The following is a 20,192-nucleotide window of genomic DNA, read 5'->3' as shown; positions in this document are numbered from 1 at the left end:
CCCCCCCCCGCCTCCAAGCCGCTCTCCATGAGGGGGTGCTGGTGGCAGGGTGGGACTGGGGACTGTTGAGCTGTGGTGGTAGGCTGCTTTGTGGGGTGGCTTTGAGCTTAGTGGAGCAGTCACCGGGAGGCCTCGAGTTTTGCTAAGCAGTCGCAGGGCGGGGGGAGGGGGGAGTTTCACAGAGCATCCAGTGGCGAGCTTCGCGGGGTGGCAGCAAGCTTCACGGAACAGTCGAAGGGTGGGGGAGCCTCACAGAGCAGTCGCGGGGTTTGCGGAGCATTCTGGGGCAGGGAGCTTCACGTAGCATCACAGGGTGCCAGAGGCCATGCAACGGAGGCCAGGCCAGGCCTAGGGACCCTAACTGTGCACGATTTCATGCACGCTGGTCCTCTAGTTTGTTTATATTTCTGGCTCCTATGTGAATTTGTGTTAATCATTACTTTATTCTTTAAATCTTTTTTTGTATAAAGTATTACATATGTAATATTTTTTTCTCCCATTAAACCCTTATTGATCCCTTCCCACCCACCCACCCTCCCCTGCCTTCCCTCTGACATTCCACAGTCTGTTCTGTGCTTCTATGTCTCTGGATCTATTTTGTTCATCAGTTTATTTTGTTCATAGATTCCACATATGAGTGAGATCATGTGATATTTGTCTTTCTCTGACTTTCTTATTTAGCTTAGCATAATACTCTTCAGGTCCCTCCATGCTGTCTGAAAGGGTAAGAGATTCTTCTTTTTTACTGCTGCATAGCATTCTATGGTGTAAATGTACCACAGCTTTTTTATCCACTCATCTACTTCTACTGATGGGCACTTGGGCTGTTTCCAGATTTAGCTATTGTAAATTGTGCTGCTTTGAATATAGGGGTGCATACATTCTTTTTGATGGGTGTTTTAGGTCTCTTAAGATATATTCCTAGACGTGGGATTACTGGGTCAAATGGCAGTTCTATATTTAATTTTTTGAGGAAACTCCATACTGTTTTCCATAATGGCTTCACCAGTCTGCACTCCTACTAGCAGTGTACTAGGGTTCCCTTTTCTCCACATCTTTGCCAGCAATTGTCATTTGTTGATTTGTTGATAGTAGCCATTCTGACAAGTGTGAAGTGATACCTCATGGTCGTTTTAATTTGCATCTCTCTGATGATCAGTGACTTTGAGCATTTCTTCATATGTCTCTTGGCCAGCTGTATTTCTATTTTGGAAAAGTGTGAATTTAGGGCCTTTGCCCATTTTTTAAATTGGATTTTCTTCCTTTTGTTAAGTTGTATGAGTTCCTTATATAATTTGGATATTATTCCTTTATCAGATATATCATTGCCAAATATGTTCTCCTATACAGTAGGTTCCCTTTCCAATTTGTTGATGGTGTTTTGTGTGTGTGTGTGTGTTTTTTGCTGTGCAAATGCTTTCATTTTGATTAACCCCATTTGTTTATTTTCTTCTTAGTTTGCTTTGCCCTAGGAGATGTGTCTGCAAACAGATTGCTGCAAGAGATGTCTGTGATTTTGCTGCCTATAGTTTCTTTGAGGATTTTTATGATTTCGTGGCTTACATTTAAGTCTTTTATCCAATATGAGATTAGAATTACAGGCAATATCTCTGATGAACATAGATGCTAAAATCCTCAACAAAATATTAGCAAACTGGATCCAGCAATATATTACAAACATTATACACCATGACCAAGTAAGATTTATTCTAGGGATGCAAGACTAGTATAATATTCACAAATCAATAAATGTGATACATCACATAAACAAATTTAAAGACAAAGATCACAATCATATCAGTAGACATAGAAAAATAATTCTATAAAATCTAGTATGCATTTTTTATAAAAACTCTCAGAAGAGTGGGAATAAAGGGATCATATGGTATATCAACATAATAAAGGCCATATATGACAAATCTACAGCCAACATCATACTCAAAGGACAAAAATTAAAACCATTTCCCCTAAGAATAGGAACAAGACAGGGATGCCCACTTTCACCACTCTTATTCAACATAGTACTGAAAGTGCTAGCCACAGTGATCAGATAAGAAGAAAACATAAAAGGCATCCAAATTGGAAAGGAGGAAGTAAAACTGTCATTATTCATAGATGACATGATATTGTGCATAGGAAAATCAAAAGACTCCACCAAAAAGCTACCAGATTTAATAAAGGAATTTGGCAATGTAGCAGGATACAAAATTAATACACAGAAATTGATGGCATTTTTATACACCAATAATGAAATCTCAGAGAAACTAAACAAGCAATCCCATTTACCATAGCAACAAAAAAAATAAGATACCTAAGAGTAAACTTAACCAAAGAGGTAAAAGACTTGTACTTAGAAAACTACAGGATGTTGAAAAAAAGGAAGATATAAACAAGTGAAAGAAAGTACCGTGCCCATGGACTGATAGAATTAACATCATTAAAATATCCATACTACACAAAGCAATCTATAGATTCAATGCAATTCCTATTACCAATGGCATATTTCACAGATCTAGAACAGACAGTCCAAAAATTTATATGGAACCAAAAAAGACCCCAAATATCCCCAGCATTGGAGGGATTACAATACCGGATATCAAGTTATACTATAAGACTACTGTAATCAAAACAGCCTAGTACTGACACAAGAACAGATATATAAATCACTGGAACAGAACAGAGTCCCCAGAAATCGACCCAAGCCATTATGCTCAATTAATATTTGACAAAGTTAGGCAAGAGCATACAATGGAGTCAAGACAGTCTCTTCAACAAATGGTGCTGGGAAAATTGGAGAAATACATGCAAAAAAAATGAAACTAGACCACTAACTTACACCATACACAAAAATAAACTCAAAATTATTAATTGCTTCTTTAATAGTTTTTTTTTTAATTTTAAAGTTTTGTTATTGGTTATTGAGGTCTTTTGAAGGAATGCTACCTAAGTATGAAATCTTTTACTGTTATAGTGACAATATCTACTGATGGAGCATTTTTAATGTCTTCATGACTATTTGAATTATTTATCATTGCAGCTTCCTAAATGAATATTTATGTTTTTGCATTTTTATCAATTGCATTTTAATTTAATGATGACTTAGAAAACTCACTTATTAAAAAACACAGGACTGCTTATTGGATATACCAATAAATTAAGTTATATTTTCCTCTTTTATTTTAAATTTTTGTTTGATCTTGAACCATTAAAATTTCTTTGGAAATGATGGGATATTTGATATATTCTTCATAGTTTTTTTTTAAATGAAACCTGGACAAGAGCAGGCAGTCTTTGAATATTGTTTAGATTGGCATCCCGATCAAAGGATATAATTACTGGGGGGAGAAGTGGGTGTGGTAGGTAGAGGAGGCTATAGTGGGGACAAATGGTGATGGACAGAGACTTCACTTGGGGTGGTGAACATACAATACAGTGTACCAATGATGTGTTGTGGAATTGTGCACCTGAAGCCTTTATAATTTTGTTAACCAGTGTCATCCCAATAAATTAAAAAAGGAAAACATTTAAAATAATCTAAAAATGATATAGTTTATAAACATTATATATTGGGTTACATAATAGGAAGAAAAAAATAAAAGAAATCAAAGTCATACAATTATTAAAAGGGCGATGAACGAATCAGGCAAAGTCCTTTAGAGTTTGGAAGGAAAGCCTTAAAGTGTTTTAATTTTATGTTCAAAGCAAGGTAATAGAATAAGTTTTTATTATATTTTAAGTGTGGTAAAGGTACAATATATGAACAACACTGAGGAAAAAGTTTAGTAGTATGATAGAATAAAGGTTGGGAAACAAATCAGGTAATTTATATATGAAGGAAATATAATAGTATAAATCACAGATAGGTGCTACCACTAATTATAAAAATTACAGCTTAGAATTAGGAAAATTTTGCCAATCCCCTAAAAAAAGAAAAAAGTAGTCAAAACCAGAAAAGGGTAATATTTCTCATTCTTGGTTCAGAAAAGTTAGACATATATATTTTTCTCATAGTCTTTAAGAATATCATTTAGGAAACATGGGGATATATATATATATATATATATATATATATATATATATATATATATATTTAAATTATTTTCAGGGCTACTCGATCCATATTATTAATACTAGAATCATAAGATTTGACTTTGCTTGAAATCAACAAAAAATGTTTTCACTAAGAGTTATTATATTTTATTTTTGTAAATGAAGTTGTTAATTTGAAATAGCATATATGCATGGATTCTAATGTTTCAAGCATATTAAGTTAGGATGGCAATAGAATTTTGCAGAATTCGTAATTTTCGTAAACAGGTTTCTTCAAGCTTAATGTTTCTATGATTTCTGTTGTTAAAATGTGGTGCTTACCATTAGCAGTTGATCTGACATAAGAATAAATTTCAAAAGAGAATACTGTAAACTACATTAACTTTTAAAATTATCAGAGTTCTTTGAATTGTTATTATTAAATGATAATTCATTAAAAGCTAATTAGGCCTATAGTACTATTCGTTTCTTTTTCCCAGTTTTAGATCCCATGGTATTGCATAACTCTTGATGATCAGATGGTGGGTTGATTATTTCATGAGGAAATACATATGTGTATAATCATAAAATTGAAATAATTTATAAGTCAGTGGTGTGTATCATGAAACCATGCTTTGAATTTTTCTCTTGCAAGTCTGTATGACAATATTATTTATGAACATGTTTATACAGACTCTTGGTTATTTTGTAGAATGATAGAAGTTAAGCTAGTGCTAGTTTACAGTTTATTATTGAAATGAAATATTCATTCTTTGAGTAAATATGACACATATTATATTTAAATATTTGCATATATGTGAGTAATATAAGCTGTACTTTTATTTGCAAATACGCTTTTTAAAAATAGGTATTTCAACGGCCATCTTTATCGAGTTTGGAAACCTTAATGGTGTCACAGAAGTCTGAAATTGAGTATTTACAGGAGAGACTGAAAATAGCAAATGAAAAACTGTCAGAGAACAGATTGATCAACCAGGGTTCCTCAGAAAAGAGCATCTGGACAAGTGTTGAAGGGAAACAAAAGGTAGGGACATTTTTGTCATTTTTGTGAATTTGTCAGAATGAAGTTGGCAGTGCAAGCAATAAAGTTAAGAAACAAACAGGCACATTTACTTCTCTGCTTTTAAAAAATATTATGTGCCAAACATTCAATAAAATAATTGAGAGAAGAATGTTTTCCCTTTTTAAAGACTGAATATATATTCCTACTTTAATTAATGAAATATATAGTCTTATTATTCCTGTTTTGCAGTAAATTAATGTTCATATATTAATTTATCTATAGATTAGCTAAATGCATTAATTAGATACGTTATCTGCATAATAATTTTAAAGTGGTATAGTCACTAATTCAATATTCTAATTTTAATTATAAGAATTAGATATCTTAATTTTTTTATTCAATTATATTTAAATACTGCCCATGTGGAATATAAAATATTAAATGGAATTTAACATTAATATGTACAGTTATAAATACTGAGATTTAAAGGCATAGCAATAGTGAAAAATAAACAATTTTTGTAGCATGTTTGTTGTCTATTAATGTCTCAGGTTTCCCTTTTTGTAGTATTCATTATATATTCCTGTTATGATGCAAAAAATTCTTTGAACATTGACTAATATTAAAACTTCATATCACATTGTAAATATGTTATTTCTAGACAAAATTGAAATAACATTTCCCTAAAAATAAGTTTTAGACATATTTTTCTTATACTTGTTAGTTCAGCAATAGAAAATAATGTTTTTATTAAGTAGTAAGCCATGATTTTAAGATAATTGTTTTTTGTTCTTTTCAGTTTTTCCTGAGTGGAACAAATTATCTGAATAAAGAAAGCATTTAAAATTAGATCCATGTTTCTGTGGTACTTTTATTTATTTTCTCTAATGTTTGTAATTTTCAGAAGAATGAGCTTTATGTATATGTATGATATATGTACTTTTTTATTTAAGCATAACTGTATTTTATGTTTCTTGCAATTTTGGAGTACTTTCATGGCATTGAGCATTATTTAAGTGAAATAAGACATTCCTAAAATTGAAAGAAAACATTACAGGACCTAATTTGGTTACTTGCTTTATTGCTGAAGTTTAAAAAATGCATTGACTTGCTGTTTCATTGCTTTTAAAAACGTCAAGAAAACAAGAGGCATATTTTTAACAAAATTTTTTTCTTTCATAAGGATATTCAGTAAGTATGAACAATATGTTGCTCAGCTTAATAGTTGCTTTTACATATTCCTTCTCCAGATTGGTATATGAAGCTGTACATAATATAAACACACATTCATGTCTCTAGTTAGCCACATTATAGTTAATGACCATATGGTCATTACAGTATAAGATCTACTGTCTGTTGTATTTATATTCCTCAAGCATATTGTTCCTTCAACTTCACAGTGTGTTAAACTATTTCAAAGGGGAAAAAATCCTTTCCCTCTTGTTTCTGGTTGTCCTATCAAGTGTAACCTTGGACCCTTATAGAGCAATTAGACCAGCCTCTATCCCCTCCTTTGTAATGAGGTTTCTTGCATTTCTGAGTCTATAACCCTTTAGTCTTCCCTAATGGGACATCATTATTCTGAAAGAAACAATGTAAATGTAAATGAATATTCTCATTAACGAGTCACAGAGAAACCTTTAGCAGTAGCACTGTGGTAATTCGGCTTGTTATTTCTCTGGTATTCCATGCAGGATTTTTTTATAATTCATTATTAGTATTCAAAATTACGTGTTCTTTAATTTTGCATGTCTTTCATAATCCAGTGTTCCAACTAGTTCAACCATGTCCTTGTTTTATTCTCGAGGAACCACCTGTGAAACGTTCAAGGTCTTTGTCCCCAAAGAGCTCTTTCACAGACTCAGAGGAGCTAAAGAAGCTGAGAAAAGCTGAAAGAAAGATTGAAAACTTAGAGAAGGCACTACAACTAAAGGTGAACATTAAATCATTCCTTTAGTAATAACCTTACAAAGGTAAAGATAGAGAAAGTAAACATTCATTTCACAAACTACTGCTTATCCTTTATCTTTCCTGAATCTAAATATATGTATAAAAATGTGTAATCTGTTGGTCTTGTTTTAAGATTTCTGAGGATCATAAAGTAATAAAAAATTGCTGTTTAAAAACTATCACTTTAAAATTATTGGGGAATATTTTGGCTTAATATTGGAAATACATTTATTATAGTTTCTCAGAGGAAAAAAATAGAATTTTAACAACTAAAAAGCAATTTCTTTTGTTTTTTTTATATATGACTAGAGGCCCGGTGCATGAAAATTCATGCACTGGAGGGGGGTCCCTCAGCCCGGCCTGCTGCCTCTCACAGTCCAGGAGCCCTTACGGGCAGGAGGCAACCCGGCAATCAGGGGAAGGTGATGCCCCCATCACACCTCTGCTGCTGCCACTGCCAGCAGCACAAGCCTCGGCCGGCCAGCCCTGGTTACCTGAGCCTCGGGTGGCCCTGGGTGGCTGGGCAGCCACCATCCGAGGCTTGCCTGCGCCTCGGGCCGGCCCTAGGCAGCTGGGGGGCTGAGGAGACTGGGCACCACCATTGTGTGGCTGTGGGCGCCACCATCTTTGAGGGCGGAGCAGTCAATTAGCATATTCCCTCCTTATTGGCTGTGGGTGACACCATCTTTGCGATGGTGTGAGGGTCTATTAGCATATTCCCTCTTTATTTGATAGGATAAACAAAAAGACTGGTGAGTTTTAATTTATTCTATGACAAGCCCAACTTACACAGGAATATAAATACAAGCTAGCTCAGGCCACTTAGTGTCCTTTACAGAAAAATTACATAGTCAAAATGGTAAATAAATATACATTATTTTTTCCATTTCAGTTGAATTTGTTTTAGAATATATGACATTAGAATTGGCATTCTACCAGTGTTTAAGAAGTATATACCTTTCAGCTTATCTTTGAGAGTTTATTCTTTCCAAGTTATACTCTGAATTCTATTTCTCAGCAGAAGTTGGTTGTGCATATTGAACCAATGTTATACTGAGGACTTTTATTTTTCTGAGATTTTAATGTGGTTAATCTTGTCATTCTTCATTTACAACTACCTGAAGGCCTGCACTATTTGAGATTTTCCACTTAATTGATTCTCAAATAGTTTTATGATATTCTATGACAAGCCCAACTTACACATGATTAGTCTAATATATTTAAAGCTTAGATTCTTTGTCATATAATATAGATTACTCTTAGGGAGAAGGAGGTTTAACTTACATTATATATAGTCTAGAACAAAATATGGTTTACTAGTAGAGGTATAGTTAACCATGGCTACAATTACTATTTTTTTGCCTTTTCACTAAACATTGTGTTAATTTCTATTTATTCAGAGTTAAACTGTTAGTTCTCAAATAAAGGAAAATTATTATCTATTGTTTCTACCCAAAATAAAATGATCATATTATGACCTCAGCTTGTTAGCAGTTAGCCTACTTAAATTTGTATGCCTGGAGTTATTTGCCTATTTATCTGTTTACTCCAGAACTTATGAAGCAATGCAGTTAGCCAAGCAAAGTGCTAGTAACCTGTACAATAGGAGAAAAGATGACTTTCTATCACTAAGATCCTTTCTCTAGATAAGAACATGCTAAATGATTAGATAAATATAGTGTTTCAGTGTCAACATTTGGGTATTACAGGATATTATGGGCATGTTTAGGAAGTCAAGTTTATCATTTTCCTCCTTTTGCATAGTTCTTGAAATTCACATACCATGGCTTCTATCCTGTATTAATCTGGATTCTACAGAGAATCAAAACCAATAGACTATAACCCTTTAATCTTCCTGAAATAGACATCATTATTCTAGAGAGAGAGAGAGATTGATTGATTTACTATAAAGAGTTGGCTCATGTTATTATGAAGTCTGAGAAGTCCAAGATCTACAGTCATTAAGATCCAGGAAAGCCAATGGAATAGGTCCGGCCTTGTCCAAAGGCCTGAGAACCAGGAGAGATGATGGTGTAAGTTTCAGTCTCGGTCCAAGTTTGAGTCTGAGGGTAGGAGCTCTTTGTCCCAGCTCAAAGACAGTCAGGCATAGAGAAAGAAGTCTTTCTTACTCAGCCTTTTATTCTATTCAGGCCTTCAATAGATTGGATGAAGCCCATCACATTGCAAAGGGCAATCTGCTTTTTAAAAAATATATATTTTTATTGATTTCAGAGAGGAAGGGAGGGTGAGGGACACACAGAGAGAGAAACATCAATGATGAGAGAGAACCATTGATTGGCTGCCTCCTGCACGCCTCACACTGGGGATCGAGCCCACAACCGGGGAATGGAACCATGACCTCCTGGTTCATAGGTTGATGCTCAACCACTGAGCCATGCCAACCGGGCAGAGCAATCTGATTTTTTACTCTGCTAGTTTAAATGTTAATTTCATACATAAGTACCCTCACAGATACACCCAAAAATAATGATTAACCCAATATCTAGGCAATGAAGTTGGCATATAAAATATCCCATTTAGTAGTAGAGAATCTCCACTCATTTGCCCCCAGCATTCTGTGAGTCTTTGATAGACCCTTGTCTTTGGCAGGAAGGAATAGAACAATTCAGACATTTTTAGAGCTATTTTCTTCCACCTCTTGAATTTCTTATTTCAGAAAGTCTCAGTAGCATTCTACTAATTTTTTTTCTCATTTATTTTATCTAATAACAGCTCTCTTGCATAAGGCCTCAAGTTTATTTTTCAAAGTAACACTGATTTTCAGACAATTTATTTTTCATTTCTACTTTTTCTATATTCCTTTTTCAAGTTCATGTATGATAATCATGAATTTCAAATGCATGTTTTCTGTCACAGATTTGCAAGATAAGGCAAAAAATGGGAGCAATATTTTTTTGCATGTTATCATTTAGTAGGGAAGGATTTCTTATTTTAAAGGAGTAAAAGAATTGCATAAAATGGGTACTGTAATCAAGTGCATATAACAAAAGAAGTGGGTAAACAAAACCTGTATTGTAAAGCAATTCTAAGGAGAATGATTGGGCCCAGGGTGCTTTTTAATTTACATATATGCACTTTGATACATTGAAATGATGGTAGTTACTAGATCAGCCATAAGTCATGCATATTATTTTAATACTAGTTTTGAGTTTTGTAAAAATATTAACACATTCTCTTGCTCAGCTTTCTTTTGTGGCTAGTTGTACAAGTTTTCAAGATGGGTGACCAGTGTTGTAATAAAAGAGCCAACAGTAATGGAAGAAATGAAACCTATTACAAAAATCTCATCCATTTTCAAATCCTGACTTCATGAATGTAGTGAACTAACAACTTACAAAGTATAATTTGGAAAGCAATGCATCAGAGCTTTATGAAATTCATACTATCCTTGAGATCACTAATGCCATGAATCTTTCTCTACTATCATGCATTTGCCAACTTGATTCCATTAGCACTGTTCTCTGCCATTTAATAACATCAATATGACCTCTGATTACAGTTTATGTCTTATTTTTAATACTCTCATATTTATGAGCTTTATACATTCTGCTGAAATTAAACATCAATGGAATACTTTATTCCCTGAAGGGTGAGCCAATGTTTCATTAACAGTGTTTATACTCTTAGTTTGTCTTATGCCTGTCAAGGAGCCTTTGTCCAACTAGAAGACTAGATTAAGAATCATTCTGTTCTTATGAACTCAAAGTAGAATTGCATATATCATTGAAGAAAGTCAGTTCATACAACTTTCCTATTTTCTAATTTTTTAGTTATTTAGACTTGTTTGTACATATAAGTTAAATATAGAAGTTAGAGCCTCTATTTTAGCTAGTTTAATTGCAAAATACATAAAAGGTACTCAGTAAATGTTTTATTGAATTATCTAATAAGTGGATCTAATTCAGTGACTGTCCATTGCATATTTTTGTGTGTCCTCTTAGGAAAATACAGTAATTAGTGATGTTACATATATTTTTTATTCCTTATACTTGATTTTGTTATAAGAACTTTGTGGATAATAATTCCCAACTAAATTGCAATTGTTTTGACTTAAGCTATTATAAGTCAAATGGGACCTAAATAATCATAATCCAAACTACAGTTAACCTGTATTTTTAGAATATTATAAAAAAAATTGATTATTCTTTATAAACATTTCTTTTGAGATATATAACTTTTGACTGATATATATCTATTCTTGTAGTAAAATAAGAAAACTTTTATTTGGAATATATATAATCTATCTTTCTGTCTATCTATCTAGCTAGCTAGGTTATATTTATATAACATTTTTAACCCTCACCTAAGGATGTGTTTATTGATTTTTGAGAGAGAGAGAGAAAGAAATAAAAACATCAGTGTGAGAGAGAAACATCGACTGGTTGCTTCCCATATGCTCCCTGACCCGGGATTGAACCTGCAACCTAGGTATGTGCCCTGACTGGGAATCGAACCTGCAACCTTTTGGTGTATGGGACAATGCTCCAACCAACCGAACTACCTGCCCAGGACTTAACTGTCTATTTTGAAGTAGACTAAAAGAACAATAGTCTCTAGGACTAATTTAACCCATGTATTACAGTTGAATATTAGCATTATCAAAGCACAAATTAATGGATGAAACTTTAGTTAAAATAATTATTATATATTATGTCCATGAAATTTATTTATCAAATCTCTAACTTCATTTCATTTTAAATAGCTTAGATTTTAATAATTTCATAAGACTTATATAAACATTCTAGGATAAAAGAGCTGTGGTACATTTACACAATGGAATACTACTTGGTTATACTAGTGAAAAAAAGGAAGTCTTAACCCCTTGCGATAGCATGAATAGACCTGGAGATTATTGTGCTAAGCAAAATAAACCAGTCAGAGAAAGACAGCTATCACATGATCTCACTTATATGTGGAATCTAAAGAGCAAAATAAACTAACAAACAAAATAGGACCAGGGGCATGGATAAATGGAACAGACTGACAGATCTCAGAGGGGAGGAGTTTGGGGAGGACTAGAAGAGAACAACCAAAGAATATATATGCATATATGCATAGCCCCTGGACAAAGAGAATAATGTGGTGAAGCCCCATGGGGGGGATGGGCAGAGTGGTGGGAGGCTAAAGGACTTGAACTCTTATCAGCACTTAACACCCTGTATTTAGGCTCTTAATATATGGTTCTTAGGTTGAAATGAACAAAAATGAATTCAGGAGCCGGGATTTTTAACTATGATATAAACCAGTTACTTTTTGGTACTTGGTACACAAAGGACTCAAATACTTCCTAATAACTACTTAATAGAATTACTAAAGTTATCCTTGTAGACATTTATTAAAAGTAGAATGACAAAATAGCTATACTATTGAGATAATTAGAATTCAATAAAATAATGCAAACTCTATATTTAATCTTACTATTGATAAGGGAGATAGATAGTCAAGGAAACAGTGAATTTGGCTTCCAAATGATAAGAGCGTTAAGGAAGCTGAGTTGTGCTTTGTGCCTCTGTAGGGCAATCACAGTGCTTGTTTAATTTAGTCGTCATAATTTAAATCTCTGTCTTTGTATATTATACAGAGAAAGAAATTGTATTAATTTATATAGTGTTCTTAAGATTATGCATGCAGCTAATAGGAGAAAGCTTCAGGAATGGAATTCATATCTTTCTGACTGCCATGTGCCTGCTCATCTAACCTCACTATACTATTAGAGAGTACCTCTTAACCTCACTAAATAAGTATACAAGTTCCTTCATACAGAAATATGAGAGTTTAAAAAACAAATGTGAAATTCTCAAGGGTAAAAAAACTCAAGAATTTTCTTACTTTACTTTGAGAAACACAGTTCATAAGTAATACAAATATATCCTCTGAATTGAAAAATAGGCCTTTATAAGTTCATTTTGTGGTTATATCTAAAAATAAAGATTTATTGTGTGTGCTTTATTTAAGACAATTGTTTAACCAAGTAATGTTTGGTTTGTCTATTTCATGACCTCTTCAAGAGTACTAAATTCAACTTTCCCATCTTCATGGTACAACCCAAAAGGCTAACCTGCACTCCTCCTAGCATAGGTCCAAACTGATTTTCTTCCTCTTGTGTAATTATTGTGCCTTATAACAGACTAATCATGAATACATGGGCTGAAGAATGGTCTTACTTAAAGTCACTTACATAAATTGTATGTGCACTTATAATTAACAAACTAATCAGGTTAATATATGGATAAATCCTTTTGTTGAAAAATAAAAATAAAACCTCTATAAGATTGGCTCAATAAATATTTGTATGTATTAACAACAAGGAAAAGAAAACTAATTTGATAGCAAATATTTGAAATTACTTCATCAGCTTTAAAAAATCAATGAAAGTCAAATTTATCAAGCAATCCTGTGACTTTAGGAATGCTTTTCTTCTTAAACTACATAAGTATAAATTCATTCATATTTATATACTATTTTCTTTTAAATTTCATATTTTGATAGGAAACCTTTTATGTGTAACATTATACTAATACTTACTTCAGACTTGTGTGCTTGCTTTTTTGTGTTCTATAGAGCCAAGAAAATGATGAGCTAAGAGATGCCCATGAAAAACGCAAGGAAAGGCTACAGATGTTACAGACCAACTACAGGGCAGTAAAAGAGCAATTAAAACAGTGGGAAGAAGGCAGTGGCATGTGAGTTACATAGCTCATAAAGGCATTTCCCTAAATATTAAATGGAATGGAGTAGCATCATATAAGTGTTTTAATGGCTTTTGTTTGATTTTAAAGAAATTATTTGTTAGTCAAATCTTTATTGTGAATTTTTAAATAGAGAATATAATAAATGAAAACAGAAAATATGCTAGCAATAACTACAGGTTTTTCTATCATTTGCAGAAATCATTAGCATAAGTAATTATGAATTCTTATATAAATTTTTACTTCATTAGTGTAGCTTAATAAATGCTATAACTTAAAGCAAAAATTGTTCATATTTATTTGATTGAAAACTATTTTAAATAAATAAAATATTGGTGTTACAATATTTATTACTCAAAAATTATTTAAATTTTAATTGAAAGACAAGAGAAATATGAAATTCACACATATATAGTTAACTATCTTAAAACTAATTCAACTTAGTATGTAATTTGAAAATCTTTACTATCCATCAGTTTGTTCTGCAGCTTATCTGAATGAATTGGAGGTCTCAGTTCAATTGTCTTGAACAGGTGTTCAGTTGTTGGTTAGTTGTGACACTCTTGTTAACAGTATCAACAAAGGGCAAAGGACTGAATGTGTACAGAAAATCTACTACCCTTTCATCTTTTGAGATGGATCCTTTAGGGCAATGTTGATGGTACACATTGGTCTATTCAATAGAGAAATACTATTTCTAAATTGGCTAGTACAGCACTTTTACAAAATAAAAATGAAGAGTTTATGTATAGAAAATGAAAACATAAAGGGCATTTGGCATGTTTTGTAGATCTAATTGTCACATCTAATTTTCTTCCTTTGAAGAATGGAAAATGCAGTGATAAAACAGTTTGTCAGTAAAGCAGTGATAAAACAATTTGTCAGTAAAGCAGTGATAAAACAATTTGTCAGTAAAGCAGTGATAAAACAATTTGTCAGTAAAGCAGTGATAAAACAATTTAGATGCTCACCTGACTTTTTAGTAGTCACTAGAAGTGTGAAAACTACTTTCTCCCATATTCACTGATAACAGCTTGATTGACTATAGCCTTTTTTAGAAACTGACAATCTTACAATGTATGTTTTATTACTAGTGGAATGAATGAGAAAAATAGAATATCATGTTCCTGCTTGAAAGTTTGCTTTCCACAGTAACAGTTTAACTTTTTAGGAAATTATGATACAGGATTTTAATTTCTATGTACTTAGGTTTTAGGGAATTCATTCCATAAATAGTGAGCTTGAATTAGATGTTTGGTCAATAGATATTTTTTAAATTTAGGGAATATTTATATGGATTTTTATTGCACTTTGAACATGTGAAGGAAGAAAGCAACTTTATTTTTCTGATTTCAGTCCTATTTTTAAAATAAAGAGAGCAGATCCCCAACAACTTCGACAAGAAGATTCCGATGCTGTATGGAATGAACTGGCCTATTTCAAAAGGGAAAACCAGGAGCTAATGATTCAAAAGTGAGTTTCTTTTTTAACAATATGGGCTTAGATAAACATTTGGGAGAAAGTTTTTGTGAATTAAAGGCCCTGAGAGAAGTACCTTAGAAAATTTGGAAATGAAATCATCTTTTATTATGCCAATAAAATTTTTAAAAAGGACTAGTTTGTAAAATATATATGTATAATGCAATAACAAGTTGCACATTAGCTAGCTCTAGCTGCAACTGTATAATATGATCTAGGGATTGTGTTAATTAATGTGGCTCTCATCTGTTGGAGGTGTCGCTCTTCATTAGCCTGTATTTTAGACACTGCTGTGCTTCATTTTTGGAATGAGGTGGAGAGGGGATAACCTAGCCAGCCATCCTTGTTTGATCTCCCAGATACATACGCAGTGCAGAATGCCTGAGCTCTCTTGGTTCCCTGCCCTGTCCTGCTAATCCCAGTTGAGCTCATTATGGTGTAGCCTTGCTGCTACTCTTGGAGCCAGAGCTGTCCAAGCTAATTACTGGTAGCAGCAGAACTGCCTGTTAAGGGTCTGGTATGTATCTGCTAACATGGTCCTTGGTAGTGACCTGCAAAAGACACTAGGGAATTGCTTTCTTTCTTGCTGTGCACTGCCTGTCCTTTGGGCTTAATGCTGATCCCTCACATAGGTCTTTTAGCTGCCTTAAATATAAAACTTGATGAAGGATTCTCATATTTATAAAAACATACAGTTTGCGTCCTTGATCTTATAATTCACAGGCTATTATATTCAGCTTGGAAAAAAAAGAACACTTTCTTTTTTTGAAACAAAAAGGAGATGGAACAATATAATTAGTTCTTTTGCTACTTAACTATTTTCTCATTTAGAGTTAATTTTTGATATTCAGACCATGCAGTTTTGGGGAAAGCCTGGATGTTTTTTAGATTACTAGAACATAGCATTACCTATGGAATAATTTAATTAAATATTGAATTAGCTATAATCAAAATCTTATATACTATATAATACCACATGTAACTTTAGATTACTACCTTCTCTGTGTAATTGTAAACATTTGAGCAAATGATCATATCGGATTTAAATGTATACTTCCAATTACCTCTTAAAGTGTACTATACTCTATGAGTGCTATTTTTTCAATGCTAATAATAGTCTCTTATCTTGAAAATAATTTTATAGATTTGTCCCAGAAATATTCCTTGATAATTTTAATAGCTCTATTGAGATATAATTCACAAGACATATAATTCACTATATAAAGTGAATAGTTCAATAACTTTTAGTATATTAGAAGAGTTGTGCATCACAATAAATTTTAGAAGATTTTAATTAAGCCCCCCTAAAATCCCAACACCACTTAGCTGTGACCTCCCCAATTCTTCCACTCACATTTGTGAATATGTGTCCCTCTACCCACCAGCCCGACATAACCACTAATCTACTTTCTGTGTCTATAGATTTGCCTATGCTGTACATTTCATATAAATGAAATTATACAACTTCTGTTCCTTTGTGACTAGCCTCTTTTCACTCAGCATAATGTTTTCCTAATGTTTACCCATATTGTAGTACATATCAATATTTTCTCTGGTAATCTTTAGTGTTCTTTTTGTCTACATAAATGAAAGTTAATTTTGGACAAAGTGAATTAGGTGAGAAGACCTGGCCTACTTAGTTGCAAGATCTAGTCTATTCAAGAAAATTTCAGAGTTTAGCTGTAAGTGGGGATTATTTGGGATTTATTTTATTAATTAATGAAATAGAACTAAAGAAAAAATAATGCCTGTTTAAGAAAGTTAGAGAACTTCTTAGAACATTCTGTTCATTCAGCAATGTGTGTATGTTACAGGTAGCTCTTTGAATTAAATGTTAAGAGTCATTACTAAAAGTGTGGAATTTTTCCTTCCTGAAATCTGTTTAAATTCATTTGTGATAGCCATTTGTAAATATAAGTATTAACTTAGTTAAACATAGTGAAATTTGGATTAATAAACTTTAAAGAACAATAAATAACTGATATAAACTTTAAATCATATAGTAGCGCTTTGTAGGGGGAGGGTTGAGTTATTTTGTGAAACATTTAGTTAACAGTGTATTTGAGCTATTGCTCTGTGACAGGTACTGTGCTAGGTGAATGAAATGAGAGTTTTAGACACACTTTCTAATCTCAAGGAACGTCCTTGGAAACATGTTCAGTATTAAATGTTCAAATGAAATATGATGTTAAAATAAAACTAAAAGTCTTATAGTGAAACAAGACTTACAAATGTAAATATTTTATTCATTAAAATTTGTTTATAATGAGGAAAGAATTTATTTGCTTTTTAAAAATTTATATATAGTAGGTGAATTTTTTAGCATATAGTTTTATGAGTTATAACAGTGTATATATTTATATTTATATTTATATTTATATTTATATTTATATTATTTATATTTATATTTATCCAATAGATTTGAGTAACACCACTATCAGGATACAAACTAGTTCCATTATTTCAAAAAAAATTTCCTTTTTCTTCCTTTTTGTAGTCAAGTCCCTAACTCCTGGCAACCACTGAATTATTCTTCCTCATATAGCTTTGCCTTTTTTCAGAATGTCATATGCATGGGATTATATAAGCGTTACCTTTTTGAGCCTGGCTTCTTTCACTCAGCAAAATGCCTTTGAGATTCATGCATATTGGTTCATCCAGTTTGTTCCTTTTTATTGCTAAATGGTATTCTGTTGTATGGATGTTCCACAGTGGATTTATTTATTTCCTGGAGAACATTTGGGTCTTTTCATGTTTTTTTGTGTGTTTTTTTCAATTATGAATAGACCTGCTGTATATGGGTTTTTGCATGAGAATAACTTTTTGACTCTTTAAGGGAAATACTCTTAGTTGCGTTACTGGTATATGGTCAGTGCATGTATAACTATAAGAAACTGCCAAACTGTTTTCCAGAATGGGTATTCCATTTATCATTTCCACCAGGATGCATATGGGTCAAGTTGCTCTAATCCTTATCAGCATTTAGCTTTGTCATTATTTTTTTAGTGCATTGGTATCTCATTGTGATATTAATTTGCATTTCCCTAATGGCTAATGGTATTGATAATTTTTCACGTGCTTATGTGCTGTCTTTATATCTTTTTTATGACTTTCTGTTCAAATTTTTTGCCATTAAGAGCTAATAGTTATTAAATCAATTAAATGACCATTGTCTTTTATATAGTCTTAATATAAGTCATTAATCAAATATGTGATTTGCAAGTATTTTCTCCCACTCTATAGATTACCTTTTCATTCTCTTAACAGTGTCTTTTACATGACAAAAGTTTTAATTTTAATGCTCAGCTTAATATTTTTTTTATTTTATGGATCATAGCTTTGATGTCATATCTAATAACTATTTTCATGACCTGAGGTAATAAGTATTTTCTCCCACGTTTTCTTTGAAAAGTTTTATATTTAGCTCTGTGATCCATTTTGAGCTAATATTTGTATAAGTTATAAATTACAGGTTGAAGTTTATTTTATATTTTTTGCAAATTCTTGTCCAGGTAGTATGAACATCACTTTTGAAAAGACTACCTTTTCTCTAATGAATTGCCTTTGTAACTGTCAAATATTAACTGAATATATTTTCTGTCAGCCTATTGCAAATTCTATTTATTTCCATTCATCTGAATCCCTAAACTTTAGTGAATACGACACTGTCTTGATTACTGTAGCTTTCTGAGGAGTCTTAAACTTAGTGTGAGTCAAATAGCTTTATTCTTTTTTAAAATTGTTATGTCTTTTCTTTCCTTTTCTATATAAGTTTTAACTACAAAAATAGGTAAGGAAAAATAGCTGTAGCTACCAAAATAATGTAGGAATCTTGATTTGAATTGTGCTAAATCTATTGATCAGCTTGTAGAGAATTGACGTATTAACTATGTTGAGTCTTCTATTCCATGCATATGGTATGTGTCTTAATTTACTGAGATTCCTCTTATCAATGCTTTATAGCAGGGGTCCTCAAACTACGGCCCGCGGGCCACATGCGGCCCACCGAAAACATTTATCCGGCCTGCCGGGTTTTTTTGCTGCCACTGTGTGCATAGGAATTTGTTCATAGTTTTTTTTAAAACTATAGTTCGGCCCTCCAACGGTCTGAGGGACAGTGAACTGGCCCCCTGTTTAAAAAGTTTGAGGACCCCTGCTTTATAGTTTTATAATGTAGATTCTATATGTTTAATACTTTTGTTAGATTTATATTAAAAATGGTGAAGGGATTAAGCAAAATAAAAACAAAACAATTCATAGACACTGATAGCAGTATGGTGATTATGAGGGAAAGGAGGTTGGGGTAGGTAGAAAAAGGAAGAGAGGGATAAATGGTGACAGAAGGAGACTTGACTTTGGGTGGTGAACACAACACAGTATAATATAGAGATAATGTATTATAGAATTGCATACTTGAAACCTATATAATTTTATTAACCAATGTCACCCCAATAAATTCAATAATTTTTTTTAAAAGTAGAAAAAACCAGTATTTATATTTTAGAGCTATTCTAAATGGTATTATTTGCTAGTATATAGAGTAAGTTACATTTTTGCATGCTGACATTATATCTTACACTAGAGGCCTGGTACAGGAATTCCTGCACGGATCGGGTTCGGCTGGCCCATCCCCATAGGGGCCGATGGGGTAGGGCTGGCAGTGGAGAGGGGCCACAGGCGGTTGGTGGGCTGGCCCCGCCCCCTGGTCAAACTCCCAGTTGAACTCCCAGTCGAACTCCCGGTCGAAGGGACAATTTGCATATTATCCTTTTATTATATAGGATTGTTATATGCTAACACATTTCGTACCGCTCAGGAGTTTTCTCGTGTTTCGCGCGCCATCTGTTAAGGACCGCTCATGAGTGTTCTCGTTTTTCACGCCCATGGAAAAAGGAGCGAATCTAGATACTTATGTAAATTTTGTTTGGTCCCTCTTCATAGAGGAAAATGTTTTACACAGTACCATACATTAAAAGTGTACTAGGAACTTTAATTGTTTA

The 20,192-nt window shown here is 32.9% G+C and overlaps 1 protein-coding gene across 1 annotated transcript in view; it reads left to right on the top strand.

Moving 5' to 3' along the window:
• CNTLN (centlein) overlaps nt 1-20,192 on the top strand; it is a 248,974-nt gene that overhangs the window by 120,224 nt on the left and 108,558 nt on the right. Inside the window, exons 9-12 of the mRNA XM_023758906.1 lie at nt 4,898-5,074; nt 6,861-6,986; nt 13,586-13,707; nt 15,070-15,186. Of these exons, the coding sequence (XP_023614674.1) occupies nt 4,898-5,074; nt 6,861-6,986; nt 13,586-13,707; nt 15,070-15,186 (542 nt within the window). The remainder of the gene's footprint in view (nt 1-4,897; nt 5,075-6,860; nt 6,987-13,585; nt 13,708-15,069; nt 15,187-20,192) is intronic.

This window comes from Myotis lucifugus, unplaced genomic scaffold (assembly GCF_000147115.1).
Source record: "Myotis lucifugus unplaced genomic scaffold, Myoluc2.0 scaffold_144, whole genome shotgun sequence".
In the NCBI taxonomy this organism is placed as follows: Eukaryota; Metazoa; Chordata; class Mammalia; order Chiroptera; family Vespertilionidae; genus Myotis; species Myotis lucifugus.
The sequence above is the reverse complement of the archived record's forward strand: the minus strand, read 5'-3'. Positions and strand labels throughout refer to the sequence as shown.